This window comes from Cheilinus undulatus, linkage group 14, assembly GCF_018320785.1.
Source record: "Cheilinus undulatus linkage group 14, ASM1832078v1, whole genome shotgun sequence".
NCBI lineage: Eukaryota > Metazoa > Chordata > Actinopteri > Labriformes > Labridae > Cheilinus > Cheilinus undulatus.
In genome coordinates, this window is record NC_054878.1 from 30,103,506 (window position 1) to 30,124,672 (window position 21,167).

General features: G+C 38.6%; 1 protein-coding gene across 19 annotated transcripts in view; it reads right to left on the reverse strand.

Moving 5' to 3' along the window:
* Positions 1–21,167, reverse strand: part of otofa (otoferlin a) — a 126,096-nt gene that overhangs the window by 60,577 nt on the left and 44,352 nt on the right. For all 19 annotated transcript variants that reach the window (XM_041804545.1, XM_041804538.1, XM_041804546.1 and 16 more), the window contains exons 4-5: positions 13,683–13,782; positions 9,584–9,783 (exon numbers count right to left, since the gene is read on the reverse strand). In XM_041804545.1, the coding sequence (XP_041660479.1) occupies positions 9,584–9,783; positions 13,683–13,782 (300 nt within the window). The remainder of the gene's footprint in view (positions 1–9,583; positions 9,784–13,682; positions 13,783–21,167) is intronic.

A 21,167-nucleotide genomic window follows, 5' to 3' on the forward strand; every position in this document is an offset into this window, starting at 1 on the left:
AAGAGAACTGGACTCGGTTTATCAGTAAATTCTGTGTGTCAGCAAAATCTCGACTCACTGATCAGAAAATTCATCACTTGCTGATGTGTGCTTACAGCTTTCTGTTTGAAGGCTTCCAGCTTGAACCAGGGCACAGTAACAACATGTAACAATGTCGAGAGACTGCTACTGGTTTGTACTTGGCATGTATTGCCTTAAAAGCTAGATTAAATCCACTTTATAGGCTGCACTGGTATATAAGCAGCAGTCTGTTTTTTGGGTCTCTCCCAGAGGGTGAAAAGGTTTAAACTGTGTTCTTGGAGTATGATTGATATTGCATTCAGGAAAAACCACAATGTGCAGTTTCTATACAGCTCTTTTAGAGTTATCTGCTTTTGCCATGGAGAGTTTGCACCTCTGCTGGCTATAACAGATGGTAGTTGAGTCTGCAGTAACTGCTGAGAAGCTGATAGTCACACAAACAGTGAGTCACACTGTTCACCTCTGCTGGTCACTTGTTGTCTTTAACTGAGGCCTCTTTTCAATCAAACTACAGTTCCACTGGGTTTATATACTTATTGGCAGACCCTTGTTTCATTACACGCAGGATTGTGACCTGATGAGGTAGAAAAGACGGTAAAGTGGCACCGACACCTGCTGATCTGATCAGCATTGCTATGTTGTAAATAGTGAAGCAGCTGCTTGCATTAAACCACAAACTAGGGCAACTTTTCAATAACTTCAGGTCTCATGTAGTGTGTGATTATGGTTGCTGTACTATAGGCTGTACAGCAGGTTCGAGCAATTTACTGCCAAATTGGTTAAACTGGTGTATAGGTTGGAGCCAACTGTTCATTTGAATAAACAGGCATTAAACTGGCATCATGCGCAGCGTATTATGATATATCTGAAATTCTAAATTACACGTGCTTGACATATACTATCCGAGCAACACAATAAGAAAGCCATTTCAATCACTCAATTGTTTTGTACAGCACCAATTCCTTCCTTACTCCTTCAAAGAAATAAAAATACTATGTATTACATAACAATAAAAAGCAGTACATATCAACCCAGTAGATTTTACTCTCACTGAACCTCTCATCAGGCTAAGGCTGGCTGTCCAATCATAGTTCAGTGAGTGTCTTAAGACATAGAGCTCAACAGCATGGTTCTGAAAGTAAAAATCCTATTCATTTTTTCCATAGCGGATTTCATTATTAGCCATTTTGTCCAAAGTATCAAAGTTAGGCTCACCACCAGCTACCTGAGTGTGACATGATGGTATATGGTCCCATAGAAGATAAAGGTTTATAAAATATTAACCTCTTCTCACAGCTCACAGTCCTAGGGTGTCACAGCAACATCTTTGATAGGTAGAGTCCCCTGTAACCATGGAGATGTCTACTATGCCTGCTAATGCTGGTTGTCAGGTGTTGATAATAACCATTCATGCCACTTTAGTAGGGAGACATACATATGCAAAGTACGATATTTTACATCATTTAAAATGTAAAAACTACAATAAAGATAAGAGTGGAAAAGTACATAAATGGTGAACCAGAGCTGCCGAAAAAGTGGACAGGCACTGTTGAGCTCTACTGCAGACCTATCAAGCTTTGCCTTATCCAAAGTCAGAGTACATACAAAAGGAAACATTTGCAAGCCTGGCTAACATACTTATGCCTTGCCTTAGTAAAGGGACTTAATTTCAGATTTTAATGATCAGCAATTAACATTAAGTTGAAGGGTAAAGGTTTATTTAAAGTTCATGCGAGGAACTTTCAGTCTGAGTAAACTTATACAAAGTGGTGCCTCTTATGCTTGCATATTTGTCCTAGACGTGTAAATAGTGCTTTTTGACAAAAATCTCATCCCACTCTGTTTAAATTGTTAAACTGATCACTATATGCAGAGGAATAAGTAGAAAAGACTGCAGACTGTTAATCACTTAGTTGGACACCTACCTGCAACAGGGGTTTCAGGCACTGGTAATAATATAGAAATCAGCATTCATTTCAGGCTGTTTCATAACCAGCTTAAAACTCCATACAGGAGATTAGAAAAATTCCTCACTGTTTTCCTCACTGTGTGAAGGCTGCTCCTTGATACTATCAGACTTTAATTAAAGTTAGCAGCTCTGTCCTGCTTTTATTGAAGAGGGGAGGTTTACACTCTGACAACCTCAGTCAATGTTACCCAAGATGACATTAAAGCTGGGTCAAACATCTTTGGTAAAAGCAGCTAGATTAAGACAGACGTCAAAACCAGAAAACCATAAAGCTCCAAAGTCATTATGAATGCTTTGTGTGTGTGGAAGAGGATTGATTTTCCTCTCTTTATTCAAGAGGTTGATCTTTTGATTTTGAGGGCACAACTTATTGATTTACTGTTATATATTTTGTAGCACTTACTTCATAATGCCGCTAGCGCTCTCAGTTAGTCAGTGCTCATGCTTAGATTTGTTACACTGGTGCTGAAGCTGAGTGCTTCAATATATTTTAGTAAGCACAGGTTTTCTGTGCTCCATCTTTAGGCTGTCTCCTCACAGTACAGCTAGAGTGGGCTTGTGAGGCGTCCGTTATTCATTTATGGTGAAACAACATCCTTAAAACTACCCAAATAACAGAATTGTATAAATTAAAGAGGATATCCTAACGCCAGCTTTAATTTTTAAGTTTACCCTTTGGGTGGTTCAATATAAAAGTAGAGCTGTCAGGATTAATTGCAAATAATTACAACCCACAATTAGAGCACTAGAATTGTTAATCACGATTAATCGCATGCTTTAGTGCCTCTTTAACACCAATGGTTAAGCCGTGTCAGTGTCTCCCTGTACTCGCAGTGATGTAAAATAAGTCCACCACTGCTCCTTATGTCTCATTTCAGTTTAAAAACTCACAAACAGCTTATTTAGATTATAATTTTTATATTTCCTTTTCAATCCATAACAAGTTATCTTTCCTGTGGTTAAGTTCATAATAATCTTAGATCTACCTGTAAAAGCATGTCTGTATCCAAACAGGAAGTCAATTAACTTTACTTTAAGACAGTAGAAAAATCCAAAATAGCAATTTTGAAAGCAAAGTAGTGGAATTTAAAATACAATAAAAAGGGTGCCACTAATCTCGATTAATTACAGAAATCTTGAGATTAATCGCGAACAAAAATGTTAATCATTTGACAGCCCTAAAAATAATGTTTGTAACATAAATGATTTAAACATTTTGAAATCATCCTTAATCCTGTCTATACACAGGAATATTTGTGGAGTATTTTTTCCAGAGTTACAAATATTTTACTTAAAATTGTAACATTTACTCATTTTTGAGTGCATTTATCACCAGTTACTACCAGAGTTGGAGTAAAAACACAAACAAAATTCTGCAGCTTGTTAGGTGTCCCAGCTGCAGCTAATCACTGGCAATCACGATGTCCTCACTTCATGATGACCTTTCAGACACCAGTGTGTACTACAGCTTCTAATCAGGTATTGGATCTAGTGATTTTTCACTTAGTTTTTGTTATGGCTAAGGCCGGCCACACACAGATGATTTTTAAAATCTGAAACATTTTTAAAACCGTGGGAGACCATCAGGCATCAGGACAATTTCAAACAATTTTTCATCTTTAACGCACACACTAGACGACTCAGCCAGACTGTTGGATCACTGGAGACCACACACCTGCTGACCTGCAAGCAACCTTGCCTGATCACGTGACTTCAGAAAAACAAACAAAGACAAATGTCTGTCGATACCCCCTCGCTGTTCCTTCACAATAGGCTGCCCTGGTATGCGCTACCCCTAAAATACACCAGATATGTCTCTGCTCCAGCACGGCTGCGCTGCAGTTGCCCCACCGTCCATCAGCTCCCACTGACAGCGTGCAGTACGGAGCAACACCACTAGACTGCTAGACTCATGAGACCAAGGAGTTCCGCTGTACTTACAGAATCACACTTGGCTGTACGAGTAAAAACTACTGAAGTGCCATAAAATATAATAAACCCATGTAAAGTCATTGTTCTGAACTGCAGGAGTGAGATGAATTTGATTTGTCTCTGTTTTGTCCTTTCATATAGATTTTTTCTGTCTCTACTATGGGTCAGTAATGCTTTATAAATAAATGCGCTTCTTTTGGCTCCTCTGACATGTTGATTACGGGTTCTACAATGCCCCATTAAGACTTTTTGTCGATGTAGTGAAAGGAAATACAGTCTGGTATAAGTCTGGCATCAACACAGAGTATTTTATTTTGAAATTTAACCAGATATTTTAATTTGGTTTCGGCTACACTTCCTGGCCGTTCGATCTGCTCATGCTGAATTTATGCGCAGGGCTCCAGCGTCTGGCAGAAATAGAAGTCCAACATATCTGCTGCAGAGGGCTCCGGACTGCTGGAACTCTGCCGAAGGAGAGATGCAGAGCAGTGGAGCTGGTGGAAGCACTCTCATTGACTAAAACTAAAACCTATCTGCTCCATTACCACGCCCAAGCGGAGATGGACCAAACACGTATCTGGTGTATTTTAGGGGTTACCATTGCAGCAAAAATCATAAACCAAGGGAAAGTCTCAGGATGACATCTGTTATTTTTAGCTGAATAAGAATACAAATGATTCATGAAAAGCTTGTTAGATGAAGGAACAGTTAAGTAAGGGAATATCAATTAGGGCATATCCCACCATAAAAACTACAGCAAAAACAAGGTAATGGAGACACTACTAACGCTAGACTGAGCAAACCCACAGAGTCCTGCAACATGTGAAAACAGCAGTGTGGATAGAGTTTTGAACAACCAATCTGAATGGTAATAATAGCATTAAATCATACATTAACATTAATATTCTGTATAGGATTTTTTTTTTCTACACTGACTATCTGTTGTTTTGAATGCTTCCACAGGGAGTCAGTGCTGTCAGTGCTGCAGCCTGCAAACCCACCGAGATCAACACAATTGAGATAAAAGACTACACAGCACCTGTAGCTGAGTGCTGTTTGATGATACATCATCATCGTATGATGCTTGAGAAGTCTTTGAAGATGTGGCAATTCACTCAGACAGACAAATGAATCATACACTTAGGGAGAAAAAAACAATAAATCAGCACGTGATTTAATAAATTATCTTTTCAACAAAAGCTCTGCTTGGGTTGAACTGTCTCCTGTGCATGCCAATTTGATGTTATGTAAATGGATCATGCATATTTAAATAGTCTGAATAAACACAATGACTACTTACAGCTGTAAGTTTCAGTGGGGCCATGGCAATTAATTTATGAATTGTTCTTTTACAAAGAAGAAATCCTGTGTATTAGATCTTTGCAGCGTAGTAGAAGCACGATCTTACTCCAATTTACAACCCCATGTCATCTCATTATTGTTTTCCTTTTATCCAGTTTTTGATGTCAACAGATCAAATGACAATTGGAGCCATAAATCCCTTCTATTCATGCCTGGCTCTCTGCATGAACTACTCAGCAGATCTGCTTCACTGGTGATAAAAACTTGCAGACAGTGATTTATTTATTAGAAACAACAAAAAAAAGTCTGCAAAGCCAGTTCATTGTGGTGCTGCAAATAACACAAAATGCTTCATGGTTGCTGCCATAAATCATCCTGAAGGCACCGGAGATGATGTGGAGGGAGGCAGAGGCTGCAAAAAGGAGAGATGGTAGCAATGGGACCCTCAACTCCGTTGCAATTTCCCTCAATTTAGGGCATAAGGAGGAACCGATATGCTTTAACCAGCCACCTACACTCTGTTGCAGTCATACTGTGCTGTTATAATGAAATTCGATCCCCTATGAAAACTGTGATGAGCACAAAGCCTCCTGGTAGCAGCATACATGACCTTAAAGCTGCAGGTGATATAACAGCAACAGACAGCTGTGGGTGGAGCTCAGTGTGACACAGTTCTTCTGTTTGTTCTTCCACTCTGTTTTTATAAAGAGACCATGAGCAGTTATTAAACTACATGTGGATAACCCATGGATACAGACTAAGAGTTGGCATGCTTCTCAAGTTTTAAAAAATGTAATTTATTGCAGACTTATAAAACTGGATGACAACCCTTTAGAAGTTTTTCAGTGATTATCATGAAGCCTGGGAGGGACATATAACTCCCTAGTATAAGGTTGTCAAATGTGCCTGACTTTCAGAAATCAAGATGAAATTGCTTTGGAATATTTCATTGGAATAAAAAGAGGAGGTAAAATAAGCAACAAGCCCACAAACCAGGAAATCCAGGCAGTTGGAAAGCATGTTGGAAGCATACCTTGAGGCCAAACTGTTTATGACATTCTGCTCCTCTTTCCACCCCTCGTCTTTACTAGAGCAAAAGAGAGAGTCGGCCCTGGTTATCATCTCCTGCATTAAAGCTTCATTACCAGAAAAAGAACATTTAACACTTGTAAAATTCAGCCAGAGATAAAAACGAGCAGCTGGTGAGTCAGGATACAAAGGATTTGGATGAGAAGTGGGGAAGCTATTTAACTCTTTATACACTCCTATCAGTCTTGGCAAGACTGGTGTGAGACAGATTAGAGGTGGATTTGTTAACGGTGAAGTTATTGTTTTATTCCCAGCAGTTCATTCATTTTTTTTCCTCCACAAAAGCCTCTTGGCAGCTCTTACAAAGTCTGACTGACAGCTCTTTGCAACCAAGGGTACAAGACGACAAGTGCAGCAAGGACAGGGGATTGTTCACCTGAAAAAAGGTGAGTAAATGGAACTGAATATTCTAAAGACACCTTGAAAATATGGCATACAGTCTGCTGAATTTAAGCTTAATCTTCAGGGGTTTGGTGACTACTGTCGACCCACTTTTTATTGAACATTTTTTACTGTATTTCTCCACAGCAGAGAGTACTTTTTCTTTGTCGACCAAATCCAAATACTGAATCTGTTATATAACACCCGTGGGATGCTCTAAAACTTAGATTAGTCAACTTTTCTGTTTTCCTCAGGCTGTATCGAGTCTCATGTCAGCAGACCTTGAACACTGTTTTAATTCTATGCAGTACAACAGCGCAGCTTATGGGTTTAATGTCAACCATTAAAAAACAAATACATGTAAACAATGGCATCCATGCTGGCATATACACAATTTTTCACACACTTATTTAACATGCAGTTTCATGATAGGACTTCAGGGTCTGAGATTGCAGATAGTCTCAGTAGAAATCGATAACACCCACGGATTATTTCTCATAGTATTCAGCAAAAACACAACAGGCAAACCACAGAGGAAGACCACAGAGGCTGAGTGTTGTACAGTTTTTATACCAAATCAATGCTTTTACAGACTGGGATTACCTGTCTATTATTATGCACTCACAGAAATGCATCATAACTGATCTATATGTGGACAATACTGTAATTGACAAGCATGGTTCGCATAACAACAGATAGTTGTTCTTTTACTTTTTGACTGGTATTCTGCTGCCCCAACCAAATTGATGCAACTGAAATCAACTTTGGCAATTTTCTAAAGACTTTACTGGGGCTGACCTTCCATTCGGTTGGTTGTTCGATCTCATCTGATTAAGATCCAGCTAGTGAGCAGGTTGCATTGCATTGAGGTGCAATGCAGTGATGGCAACACAGGCAGAGAGGCACACAAAGTGATATAGAGCATGTTATATTCTGATTGTTTTACAGCAGTGTAAAGTGTAAGTGCTGCAAATAACTTGGAAACAACATATCTTAAACCTGACATGAAGACGCAGGCTGTTTGTATTGAAGTGGTGCTGCTGAGTGCCTCTACTCTGCTCCATCAAGGCCTCAACTCCTGCAGCATGTTTAATTCATCGGTCAGAAAATATGTGTTACCAAGTCCCTTTATCATCACATTAAAATGTTCACATCAGCGCTGGTGTCTGTTACAGACAGACAGAGATCAGAAGAGAAAATAGTCAATGTCTTCTGGTCATCAAGTCCCAACAATTAGACTTTTTTCCCCTTCATCTTGTTAAATAAACACTGCATGCTGTCTGATATATGCTCATAAAAGACAACACGGGATGGACAGATGATCTTCAAAATAGTTGTTATAAATTAATACAAACAATTTTCTGATATATTGTAGACAATGATACTAAATAGTTATGCTGTGATCATGGAATCATATGATAAAAGGCAGGTGAACGCTGAACGTGTCCAAGTCAGCTGTTATGTCAGTGTAATATAATGAGGATAAAATAATGAACAACGCTTTATCAAATATGGTATGTTTTAAAGATTATTCAGTTTTCCAGAAGGATTCAATGAGGAACATGTCACAAGTCAAGCTGATTTTGAGATAAAGGGGAGGCTTTCTCTCTCTCTCTTTTTTTTGTCGTCTGAAAGACCAATTGATAGGTTAATGTGTCGGTGTAATTTTAGTCTACCAGGTTTTCTTTAGTTGGCTGCAGCTCTAGTCTTTGACACAACTGATGCCCCCTCTGATACAACTCTGATAAAACTAACTGAAATATACACAGGTGCCAAAACTAGAGTTGTCAGGACACTAGATTTTCAAATTCTGATACCAAACTAGTACAAAACAAATGATACTGATTCCTGTCTCAACACCACAACAAAGATGATCTCATGGACACCCAATTTCCACCCTGCACATACGAAGGCTTCACTTAATAGTGAAGACAAACCAAATTTGATGATCCTTTTATTTTTTTGCATTAACCTGTAATTTCTAATATTTACTTACTTGGGTCATTTTATGAGTGTCAGTGTTTGTCCAGGGCTGTGAAATTGTCCTTAGTCTTTAGGTTTGGATGTAAAAGAATATTTTTAAACACCAGGAGTCATCACTGTCTCTCTCTTCTGCTCATTATCTGTCTGACAGACTCTAGTGGAAGCGCAAACATCTTAAAAAAAGGGCAACACATGCTTTTCTTCAGTGAGCAATAAATCTCCTTGTCTGACCCCTACCCCACTGCAGCATTTACATAAACCAAAAACAGCTGCTATAGATATAATCAATCATCTTTCAGATGGCCTTGTTTGGTTTTACAGCTCTAAATGAGACATCGGTTTTAATTTCAGTCTGTTACATAACCAGATTAAAAAAAAAAATCCTCAGAGCTTTGATTGAAACGTTTCACAAACATTATTAATCACTAAATACCATCACATCTGCAGGATGCTCAGTGTAACAGTGTTCATGAATTAACTTGATGCTCTGTCCTCTGATTCAAAGGTTCCATCACAGATTTTAGATTCTTTTGCAGAAATGTAAAATACTTTGTTTTGTTGTCATCACTTTCCAACTTCTGTTGGGCCCTGGTCATTGTCCATACAGCACATTTCCCTTCAAATATGTCACAGCAACAGAACAATATGAAGCCTCATCACAGGTGGGACGGCTGCATCCATTTGTCAACTTTAACATAGCTACAGTTATTTTCTCAAAGTACTACTCCTAGCATGGCTAAAGACCTCATACTTTAATTTACTGCCACTGAGAAATATCTTCTAACAAATTAAACTATACATCTTGTTAGAGAGTAAAAGTCAGAGACATGTCAATAGTATTTCACAGCAGAATTCAATATAAAGTAATGCAGGGTATCTCAGGTGTACTGATGATGTTTGACTCACTTTCTAAAGGTGGGAATGGATCCCTGTAGTGATCTTCCAGGAGACACCCCTGATCCGTGGCTCTGTCCTGACAGTAAACTGTCTGTTTCAAAGGCAAAGATCCCGTCACGGTCATCAGGAACATCCAGGAACTCCCCGTCACTCCACACCCCCACCGTGCCATCCATGGACTGGTATCTGATCTCTAAGGTAACACTGGTCTAAAAAAACACAGCAAAACAAGATGAAAATTAACTTGGATCATCTGGAGACAACAAAGACTTAACTCCTGTGGAGTTCACATTATACAAGTTAACCTGAGTGGATCGATCACTTTTTAACTAGGTTTTTAAAAAGATTAAAAATGTAATTGCAATTAATTTCAGAATTTCTGTGGTGATTGCTCTTACTCGACCCCTTTTTTGTTGCATTTTGAAATTCCACTGTGACATGCAGGGACACAGACAAGACAAGCAGGCCTAAGATCACCTTAGCCATAGGCTGATCAATCCATAAGCTCAAAACACGTCTGCATTATAAATCAAATGAAACCAAACTGGTGTAGCCTACCTAACACTAAAACAAACTCAGACTGCACGAACAATATGCACTCACTGGCTTTAGCTGCCCTCTTCTGCTCAAAAAGTCTGAGAAGTAACCCCTGAACTTTGAGCAGCCAGTGTTAATTTAAAATGCTAATATAATGTTGAAATCTGTGTTGAAATCGGCTGAGAAGTAATTAGCTCACTTAACGAGCTGACGAGGGTTGTATTATGATGTGTTCAAGGACAGTAGGAAATACATTTCCTAGAAGGAAGCCCAAGTAAAATGTCACATCAAGAAAACAGAAATCCTGGTTTTCAACGAGAAACTTGAATAAATCCAATTGTAAGGACAGGAAATGCCAGCTATTTCTGTAATCTAATACAGAAATAACAGGGTGAATTACGCTTTTAAAACTTTTTTCACTCAAAATCATTTATCTTAGACCACTTCTGTTCAAACAGATTGTCCTATGTCTTTCTATCAAACAACAGAAAAGTATCAATAATGGTATTGATAAGGACTCAGATTGATAAGAAGCTTTGGATTGAAAATGTGACTTGTATATCTATTTTTCGTTGTTATCCTTTGTTTTCTTCTCTCCTATCAGATGTTTAAATAATGCAATGATTATAGGCCTTTATGAATGTGATAAATGCATTGTAACTGTAGGCCCTAATCTTGCTCATAACAAGAGGGGATTTTGACATGTATGTATTGACATGACATAATATCTAGAACTCCTAAAAAAGCAATAACAAAAAGAAAAGTGAGCTTTTATGAGAAGTTACTAAAAAACATCCAATCATATAGTTAATTTGGAAAAAAAGGAACAAAAATTTACAATGGCATGATGAAAAACATTTTTTTAAGAATTGACAGCCAGCTTAAATGCTATTTTAACTATTAGCATCAGCCCCCTATTTTCACAATCATTGCAACTCTGTTAAACTTTGACATTATCAGCATGACGTGACAGCATTGTCACTGTTAGCAAGCTAATGTTAGCATTAAGCACCTCAAGACAGAGAAAGACAGAGCTCCTAGCATGGCTAAAGATCTTTGAGAGTAGCTTTGTTGGTGTTGCATTTCTAATTTTGGTTCTTATCATTAGTGGAGCTCATTGGTTATTGAGTACAAGTTATTGTTTTGTTTTTTTTATTAGTTACCAAAGGAGGCTGGCACATGAGAAAGCAATGATTCCCATCACTGGTCCATTCAAAGCTAAAATACCGGAGTACATTTATAGGTATTACTTTAGTGTCTTCACACTAAAACTTGAACAGAAAACACATCGAAACAACATATTATGCATGGCAGTAACTAATTAACTAATGTTCACAATAGCCTTCTTAGGTGGGAAACAGCTTTATAAACCTTCTCCCTGGTATTCACAGAGGGATTCAGATTGACAGAGTGTGTTGGTTTAATCTGGAGCAGAAACAGCAGTGCCACAGTAGTTTGTCTCCGTGTTTTCATGGGACTTGTGTTTGGTTGAATATTATCCTCCTGACAATGATCTCATCTTTATTACTGTGTAGCCAATTTATTCTACTGACAAAGACAGATGAGGAGAAAATACACACAGGGCTCATTCTCCATCCTCCCTTCATCTCTCTCTCTCTCTCTCTCTTGCTCTCTCTCTATCTGTTGCTGTCTCTTCCTCAAATTCCTGCAAGGCAAATCCTTGTAGTCCACCAGGAGTTGGATTTGTCACTATGGCAACCACACCAGTGAGGCTATAAGTAAAAGAGATGCTCTCAGGTGTTGTTGGATTTAGTTACACCAGTTTTTTTTCCTGCAGGGATGTACTGAGCTGAAATTCTCTTAATTTTTGGTGTGTGTGTTTGTGTGTATGCCTTGATGTGTGTTCTTAAGAATCCACTGGCAAATACGTCAGTGTATGCAAGTAAAAGTGTGCTGATGTTGCTAAGAGACTGTTGTATTTCTATCACATCCTTGTTAGTCTGCAAGTTCTTAACAGCAAAGCTGTAAAGGCCAGATGATAGCTGTTACTTTTCTTATTGCCATCACTGCAGGTGCCTCAGCAGATTGATTTCTCCATTTCATGTAGATCTATATACTTAATAATGCATTAGACTGTCTAGAAAGATTTTTTTCAATGGTACTGATGGAAGATAATTCACATGGTTTTACAATTACAAACAACTATGACCTTTATTTTAATAAAAATAAATAATATTCCTTATTAGCTTGTACCAGCTCATATTGTAAGGTTTCATAGAGATTAAAAACCCAGTGCTTTAGGCTTCCTGTGCCTTGTTTCTCTTGTAATTACCAATAATGTATGTATGTATGATAGAGACGGAGGAAAGCATGGAGAGAGCAGACAAAGTAAACAACCAGTCGAGGCAAGTTAGTGACAGACGGAGACAGACAATTTGGTTCAGAAGAAAAACAGCACTGAATCTTGTCATCTGGCAGTGGTTTGGAATTCCAAAGGAAGACATCAAACAAAACGTAATCTGTAAAATATGATGCAAGATTACGACGAGATTAGGATGGTAGTAGCACAACACATCATCAATGACTTGGCCCCAGTAAGAGTTGTTGAAAAGTCAGGATTTAAAGATCTCATAAAGAAACTCAACCAAAGTAATATTTTCCAGGAGCATTTTTTTTTTTTTTGCTGAAAACTCCCTGTCAGACTTGTCCATGTCAGTCAGAGAATAGGGGGCTCAGCAGCTAACACCCACCCACTTCTCCTCAACTATGGAGCTGTCGTCACAGCTAACAGTACATGACACCAACAACTAGGAGTTCAAAAGTTTGTGCCTCCAACCAATCTTTTTTTTCCCCAATGATCAAACAGGAGAGCTCCTTGTACAAGCTGTTTTGGCTGCATTTTGTGATTGGTGGGTTTTTGTGTAGGGTTGCTTCAGCCACAATAAAAAAAATTAAGACGACAAATGCAACCATAAGAAGTGCCAAAGTTGTGTTTTAAGAGTGATGGATGGAGAGGAAAATGTCATAAGATCCAGCACAGACAAGAAAGAAAAATGCAAAAAACAAAAAGAAAGAAAGAAAGAAAAACTCATTTCAGATGTGCTGATAATGCTACCAGCTCATCTTGTCTTGTTGACATGCATTGGAAATACTGAGTTTAAAGTGAGAAACAGCAGACAGTTTATCTCATTTAAAGAAAGCCACAGAGTTTACTGTTGCCATGGATGCAGTTCTCACAATCAGTCTGACAGACTTTTTAAATGTAGGGAACATATACTAATTTCTAAATCAATAAAAGGTTCCAATTCAGGATTGTGAGTCATATCATTAAAATCTTTTCAGCAAATGACTGTGAAATAAGCAGGATATTGAATAGTTATTGGGTTGTAGTAGAGAAGCCCTTACAGCATGGCCCTAACATGAAGCTAGGAGGTCTGGTTTCATCCCACACAGGCTGCTTCCTAACTAATAACCAGTAGGTTTCAGCAGCACATTGCAGCAATTTGCTACAGTTATAAAAAGTTAATCGGGTCCCCTGCTGTCATTCACACAGTTTTAATGCACTTGTAGCTTGCTGAAAATTCACTAAGGTAGCAGTGGTCAGCTTTACCTTTATTGACGTGTTGTTGTCATCAATGAGTGTGTCGGTGAGCTCTAAATGTCCCTCCTCAGCCACCTTCTGAAGTACCATACAGAAGGTCCCAACCAGTCTGTGGAGAAAACACAAAAGAGACATTTACTGTCAAGTCACATCAATACAAGACATTAAATCAATCAGTGGTTGTTTGATTCTGCTCTACTGCCCGATTGAGTGAATCTATTGTCTTTTTAGTCATTGCCACATCACTAGCTTATCTACTTTTTTAGTGACACTAACAAAAAGTGACAAGTTGTACTTTTTTCATTCACTGTAAGCATCTGCTCTCCCCCACTCTGTCTCACAGTATGCCGTGGGTGAATGTCAGTGAAAGAGTCATGAACAGACTGCTGTGTGAAGCTGCTGCTGAAGGCTATGTGCTGTGACAGATATTGAGAAAGTGTTTCACTGCCTTTGCTGCCAGTTCACTACAGTATGTTGCTCTTAAAAGCAGTTTTAAAGAGATTGGATGGCAGCTCAATCGCTACCCTTAGTTTATTGAGTGTAAATGTTTAGATCGATATATCATACAACTGCTTTCAGAGTCAAAGCATGTTGAGCAGTAGTTCCATGTTTAGAAAGAGCAATAAATGTAAACATATCACCAGTTTGTTAAAAATAAATCTTTGCACAGCATCCCAAACATGTAAAAACCTATTTACATATAAATACTTCATCTTAGAGTCCCTGTAATATAGAGTTACTTTAAAAAGTGTCTGCTACTGCAGATTCCACTGTTGCGCTACACTCTGTAGCTTTAGCTTTTTCAGCCACTACTTTGATTTGGTTGTTGCAGGGTCTGCATTGAGGTCAAAGATTTGACAAAGATTTAAGAGATCTAATTCTCCAAAGCTTTCATCACATTTCAGTACTGGGAAGCAATTCTTCTTTTCTTTGAAAAGCTCTCCTCAATTCCCCCAAGGACAGGTGAGGAAATGGTGGAAGACTCCTACACCATTCTTTTGGACAAAACGCTAAAAGAAAAGGTTGCTCAGAGTCAATTTCTAAACTCTGCTATAACGTGGGGTTTGAAAGGAAATAAAAGTTCTCTTAGTTTGTTTTTGTTAAAAAGGAAAGCTAATGGGAACAAAGTTGTTGCTCCAGCTTCAGCTTGCATGGTTCATTACATTTGACAGTTTATTGACTTTCAAACTTTTTACTAACACAAACTGTTTCAATGTGAATAAATAAAGTAACAAAGTTACAAAGTAAAATTAAAATATCTGCCAACAAATCACCTTCCAAAGTCCCAAACCCAGGGTCAGTGACAGACTGGTCACCTGGCCACATGACCATGGGCCATTTGGGCCTATCAGAATGGCTCATTACTGCAAAGAAAAAATGTTAATAATACTAACAAAGCTAAAACATTTCAGATCAGCCTGAAGTCTGGTACACAATAAACAATTTTTGAAATCTTAACTGATTTTTATTTGTGAGTGAGCCCACACATGACCACATATGATGACCGAGTTAACTAGAGTGTGGTGTGCAACAAGAAGACCAACACATCGCACCACACACTAACTGATTCTGTTCAACCACAACCAGAGTCTCCACTCTCACACGCTGTCAGGCACAAATTTAGAGTAAACAAGCTAAAATGGCTAGCTGTTAGCTACCTGCTATATCTATTGCAGTAGCAATTTTGCTCTTGCTACCTCCCTGTCAATTTGGCAGTGGTATGAATTTCAGAAAACTTTGTATAAACACTTGTGTTGTTGCAAAATTAACAAGTTGTTCCTTAATTTCTGACATCCATGTACTTTATTCTTCAAGTTTAATATTGTTGCAGAGGCTGAATTTGTTGTAGTTCCTCTTTTCAGTCAGCTTCATATCTGATTGGCTACTATTCCATTCCATGTAACAACTCTATCCTATTGTGCTCAGCTGTCCTCAGTGTTCCTACCACATAACAGGATTTCTGGTTGTAAATATTGGTCAGGTTTTACATTCACAATCTCAATTTTTGGGTGGCTCTGATGTGTTTTGAGCAGATTGGAGAGGGAAAGATCACTTTTAACAAACCAAAGTCTGTCAAGATAATCTTTAGAAACCCTCTGAATTGAGCCAGTGATCTGCAATATTATTTTGTAGTGTGTGCTAGGCCTTGAATTATATGTATTTTAAACAGTTTATCTATGATCCCCTCATGGTAGCAAGGGTGATAATGTCAAGTGAGGACTGATGTCAAATCAGGGTAGGGAAAAACAAAAAGAAAGCTATTTTGGCTCAGGGTAAGAAATCTGCAGAAAAAGCATTACTTTACAAACATATCTCTAATTTTTGCCTCTAATGTAGCTCATACAACAGTTTGTTTCATTCATCCATGTTATGGTTATGCAAATCTTTGCCATGGGGGCAACTAGACCTGATTGAGATCTGGATACCCACTTGTTAGCACATTAGCACTGCAGCCTCATTAAGATATATTCTCTTGGAAAAAGTTCATTTTTGGGTGGAAAACCTGCTCTTATAAACGGCCATGGTTTGTGCTGAATGTTTCTATTCAATGGAGAAATTTCAGCTCCTTGTACTTAAATTCTCTCAGACTGTGTTCAATGATTGTAAACATACATCAGGGCTTATCGTGTTTATATGATACATTATTACTGTGTTCTGTGTTTCACGTATCTCTATTCTAGTGGGTCTGTGAGATTTTTGCTAAAGCTTTTTATGTTAACAGCTGGACTGGTGTTTTGAAAGTCTACAGTAAATGACAGAGCCTTTTATTTAATCCCAGTGCAACACTACTAGGTTTTATGAAAACTATTGATTTCAGTTACAGAGCTTTGCCATCAACGCACAGTGCTTCCATTTATAACCCTAAAATATCAAATGTACACATTTAATGGGGTGTCAAATGATGTTGACCTAGCAGCTAGCTGAGGGCCTTCTAAGCTGAGGTCTACAATGATGTCGCAGACCTTTTTATTACTTGAAACAAAAATGACTTGATTTGGGTCAATGTGATATGGTTTAAATAAAGGTTTTGATTAAGCTTAGGGAACTCCCACTGACACTTTTGGAAACACAACAAAAAAATGGGCTTTTGTAAAATTGTTGTTACCTATAGGATTAACAGGAAATAGCTTTCATTTGTATGCTGCCCAAAGATCCTACAACACAACAGTTGGAGGAAATCCAGTACAGTCACCATTCAGCTAGCCAATTAGAGCTGGTGAATAATTGAAAGAGTTTCCCCCAAAACAGTGTGTTGTTAGCAGAACAATCAGTCTCACAGACACACTAAGACCTTCCTGTACAGCCCACACTAAGCCACATGCCATTTCTACAATAATGGTCACTACCGCCACGTTAACACTGCATGGCATGTACGGCAGTCTCTTTGATTTCAACACATACATGACACAGAATACAGATGAAGCACTTGTAGTAACAACATGATCATCAGGGGATCAGATGAACTACAATTTGGCTGCACATGAGGCCGCAGGGAGAGATCATAACATAAAACAAGACAATAAATCAATAGGGTTGCTACTTTGCACACACCTTCAGTAATGCACACACACATAGAAGTGCTCCACAGGGATTGCAGCAAATGATGCAAGCTCCCCAACAAGACTTCAGAAACTGACAGTCAGTGGAGAATGAATGAGTACAGTACACAGAATTACACGCACATGCAGCATGAAAATCTAACAAATACTATCTTATCTAAATAAATCAGAGAACAACAAAGACTCATTTAGCAGTGAGCAAACAAACAGAGCTGGTTATCACCTGCTGTTATTCTTTCTCTCCCTTGATTAAGTGCACTGAGAGGATTTCTCATGCTCAGCTACTCTTAATGTAACTGATGGTGCAAAAATCTTTCCAAAGGGGTTTACTACAGGGAATGGTGATGTGCTAATTAATTAAAGTATTCTAATTGTACTCAACTTCCACCTTTTACTGTAAGTCCACACATATCTGTGGTGTTTTCCCTTAATTGGTTGCCAGTAGCTGTCTGATTTTAGTTCCTGTTCATTTCCTTCACTGCCAGGAATATTTTCAGACCAGAAATACCCAAGAGGGATCTACCTGATGCATACCAGTAGACTCCCTGATATCTGATAAGGGCTTGAGTTTGTAGTGAGCTGGCATAGAAAGTGAAAAAGCCAACTATCAAGGTTCCTTTTTCATGATACGATAGGATGCTGGGAGTTTACTGTCTGTCTCGTATTAATTTGATAAAGCCTAAACTTCACTTTTTGGACCATTTGTCACTGTTTCTATTGGGTGTTTGAAAAAAATGTTAGCAGTACATCAGCTTACATGTTAGCTTATTTAGGCAGTGCTGTGAAACTAGGACTGGGGCTGAACGATTTTGGAAAATAGTTTAATTGCCATTTTTTTCCCCTTGTATTGCAATTGTGATTCGATATGCGATTATTTCTTGAGTTCATTATATATATATTTTTTTTTTACCAACAAACACAAGCAATAAATCATTCTATATTATAATCAACACAATATTAGATAAAACTAGGGCTGAATTAATTTTTGAAAAATATCTAATTGTAATGACTGTGACTCATATTGCAAATTGGATAGGGATTGATGTCTTGAAAAGTGTTATGATTTTTATGTTATTCTCATTTTTAATAAGAAAAATGTACTAAAAAGTAGGATTTTTGTAGACTTTTTGAAAAGCTTGCCTGTGGATGATTTCATGATATGTAATGCATAATATCTCTGCTGCAAAAATAGTTTTAAACTGGTATTTTGACACAAATTTCAAGTTAAAGAAATATTGCAATATTTTCAGCTCCAGACAGAAGCATAAATCCTTCACAATAAAACCTCAATGAGAATTTTGAAGTTCATAAAAGTTTTACTCATCTGCCAGGACCTGCTATGCCAACGTGACAATGTGCCATTTATGATGCAGTACATCAACAAAGCTGTGAGAAGAGGACCATGAGGACAGCAGCAAGCAATCAAAAGTTTGAAAACAATTTTGAAACAAATGCAGTGAAAGAATGTAATACTGGGGAGGATGTTCATCCAGTATGATCAGCAGCTTAGTTCAACACAGTGTAAACTTGAAGGAATACAGTCGAAGTGTTTTCCCACATCTCCAATAGTGCTACAGACACAGAGAGTGTTCGCAGCTATAGCAGCATATTGCCATTATCGGATATATAATGCAGTTGTGTTCACATAACTCTGAGGTAAACAAATCATGTCTACAAATTATTAGGGTTCTAACCCCGAAGGGGTAGAACCCTATTGTTTTCCTGCCGGTTTATTATTATTATTATTATTTCCGTTCTGCCGCTTGAGCTAAAATTCCCGTGAGCTGGAATGAGCTAGAAAGCTGAAACTTGGCCAAAACATTGGAAATGATGTGCAGCAACTTTCCATAAATCATGAGCCCGGTCAGCCACATGGTGGCGCTACAATTAAGGCCTAAAATCTTTTTTTTGGGAAGGCCACGCCCCTCACACCGTGAGTCCGATTGACTTGAAAATCGGCCCACAGATGCAGCTCAATGTGCTCTACAAAAAAGCCAATTGGACCCCTAAAGTCCGCCTAATTAGATTTTTTGCTAATTAGCATAATTTGAAAAACAGTCAAATGAATAGAAATCAGGAAATATTTACCCTATCAACACCAAATTTGGCACATGGCCTCAGGGGACAAAATGTCAAATTTCTATTATCGATGAGCCTGATCCGTTCAAAAACATGGCCGCTAGACCCCGAAATATCTTTGCTACTGGGCGGAGCCAACAAATGATTGGTCAGAACTCCCACACCTTTTGCCCGATCATCACCAAATTCGGTATGTAGGTTCACAACAGGACTGGGAAGCTGCCTGTCAAAGCGTTTTGAGCTCAACCCATAGGGGGCGCTATAAACACCACATGTCTATAACTCAAAGACCATTGGTTGGAATTTCACCAAATTTGGTGTGCATGTTCTAGGGGCGAGTATTAACTAATGTGTTGAGCAGCATATTTTTTGGTGAAAGTGGGCGTGGCCTATTCATCATTAAGTACCTTTTCTTCATTTGTGGTGAGCTGGAATGACCTAGAGACACCAATCTTTGTACGCCAAGTATAAATGAGGTCTAAATGCTGCTCCTAAAATTTGAGCCCAATCGGCCTAAAGGGGGCGCTATAACATAGAGTGCAAAACTTCAAAAGCCCCGCCCCCACACACAGCAAGTGCTGTTGACTTGAAATTTCTCACACAGCTTCACCTGATAGGTCTCTACAAAAAAGCCTCTTGCACCACCAGCGCCGTTGTTACGGATTTTTGGCTAATATGCATAATGCTAAAAACAGTCAAATGAATAGAACTTTTGCAAAATTAATGCTATCTACACCAATGTTGGTATGTGGCATCAGGGGACCGAGACACTCATTTCTATTACAGAAGAGCACAATCGGTTGAAAAACGTAGCCGGGTCAATCCGAGTATTGAGTGCCATTTGAGTCGCCATGCCATAATGTGGTGTATTTTGTGTAAAAGTGGGCTAATATTTATTTTGAAAATATCTTATTACATGGTTAACTCCCCTCTACCATAAAACCCAACCATATATACACAGGATCAATTAACCCTTTAAAACCCACCATTATGCGAGTCCGCCAGGACATATTCTTAGATTTTTACATACTGTAGTGGCATTTTTGGGAATATTTTTGTTTGCTTAACATAAAAAAACCCCTTATATCCCAAATTTTAATAATATGTATTGACTTGACCGCTCACGCATTGCGTCTGGGTGGCGTGGAGCCCACGGGCTGATTGAATATAGGGCTGGTCTTGGCCGTTGGAAAGGGCGGAAAAGGTTTGAACCCGCCAATAGCCGCTTGCGGCTATATTTAGGGTTCTAACCCCGAAGGGGTAGAACCCTATTGTTTTCCTCCCGGTTTATTATTATTATTATTATTTCCGTTCTGCCGGTTGAGCTAAAATTCCCGTGAGCTGGAATGAGCTAGAAAGCTGAAACTTGGCCAAAACATTGGAAATGATGTGCAGCAACTTTCCATAAAACATGAGCCCGGTCAGCCACATGGTGGCGCTACAATTAAGGCCTAAAATCTTTTTTTTGGGAAGGCCACGCCCCTCACACCGTGAGTCCGATTGACTTGAAAATCAGCCCAAAGATGCAGCTCAATGTGCTCTACAAAAAAGCCAATTGGACCCCTAAAGTCCGCCTAATTAGATTTTTGGCTAATTAGCATAATTTGAAAAACAGTCAAATGAATAGAAGTCGGGAAATATTTACCCTATCAGCACCAAATTTGGCACATGGCCTCAGGGGACAAAATGTCAAATTTCTATTATCGATGAGCCCGATCGGTTCAAAAACATGGCCGCTAGACCCCGAAATATCTTTGCTACTGGGCGGAGCCAACAAATGATTGGTCAGAACTCCCACACCTTTTGCCCGATCATCACCAAATTTGGTATGTAGGTTCACAACAGGACTGGGAAG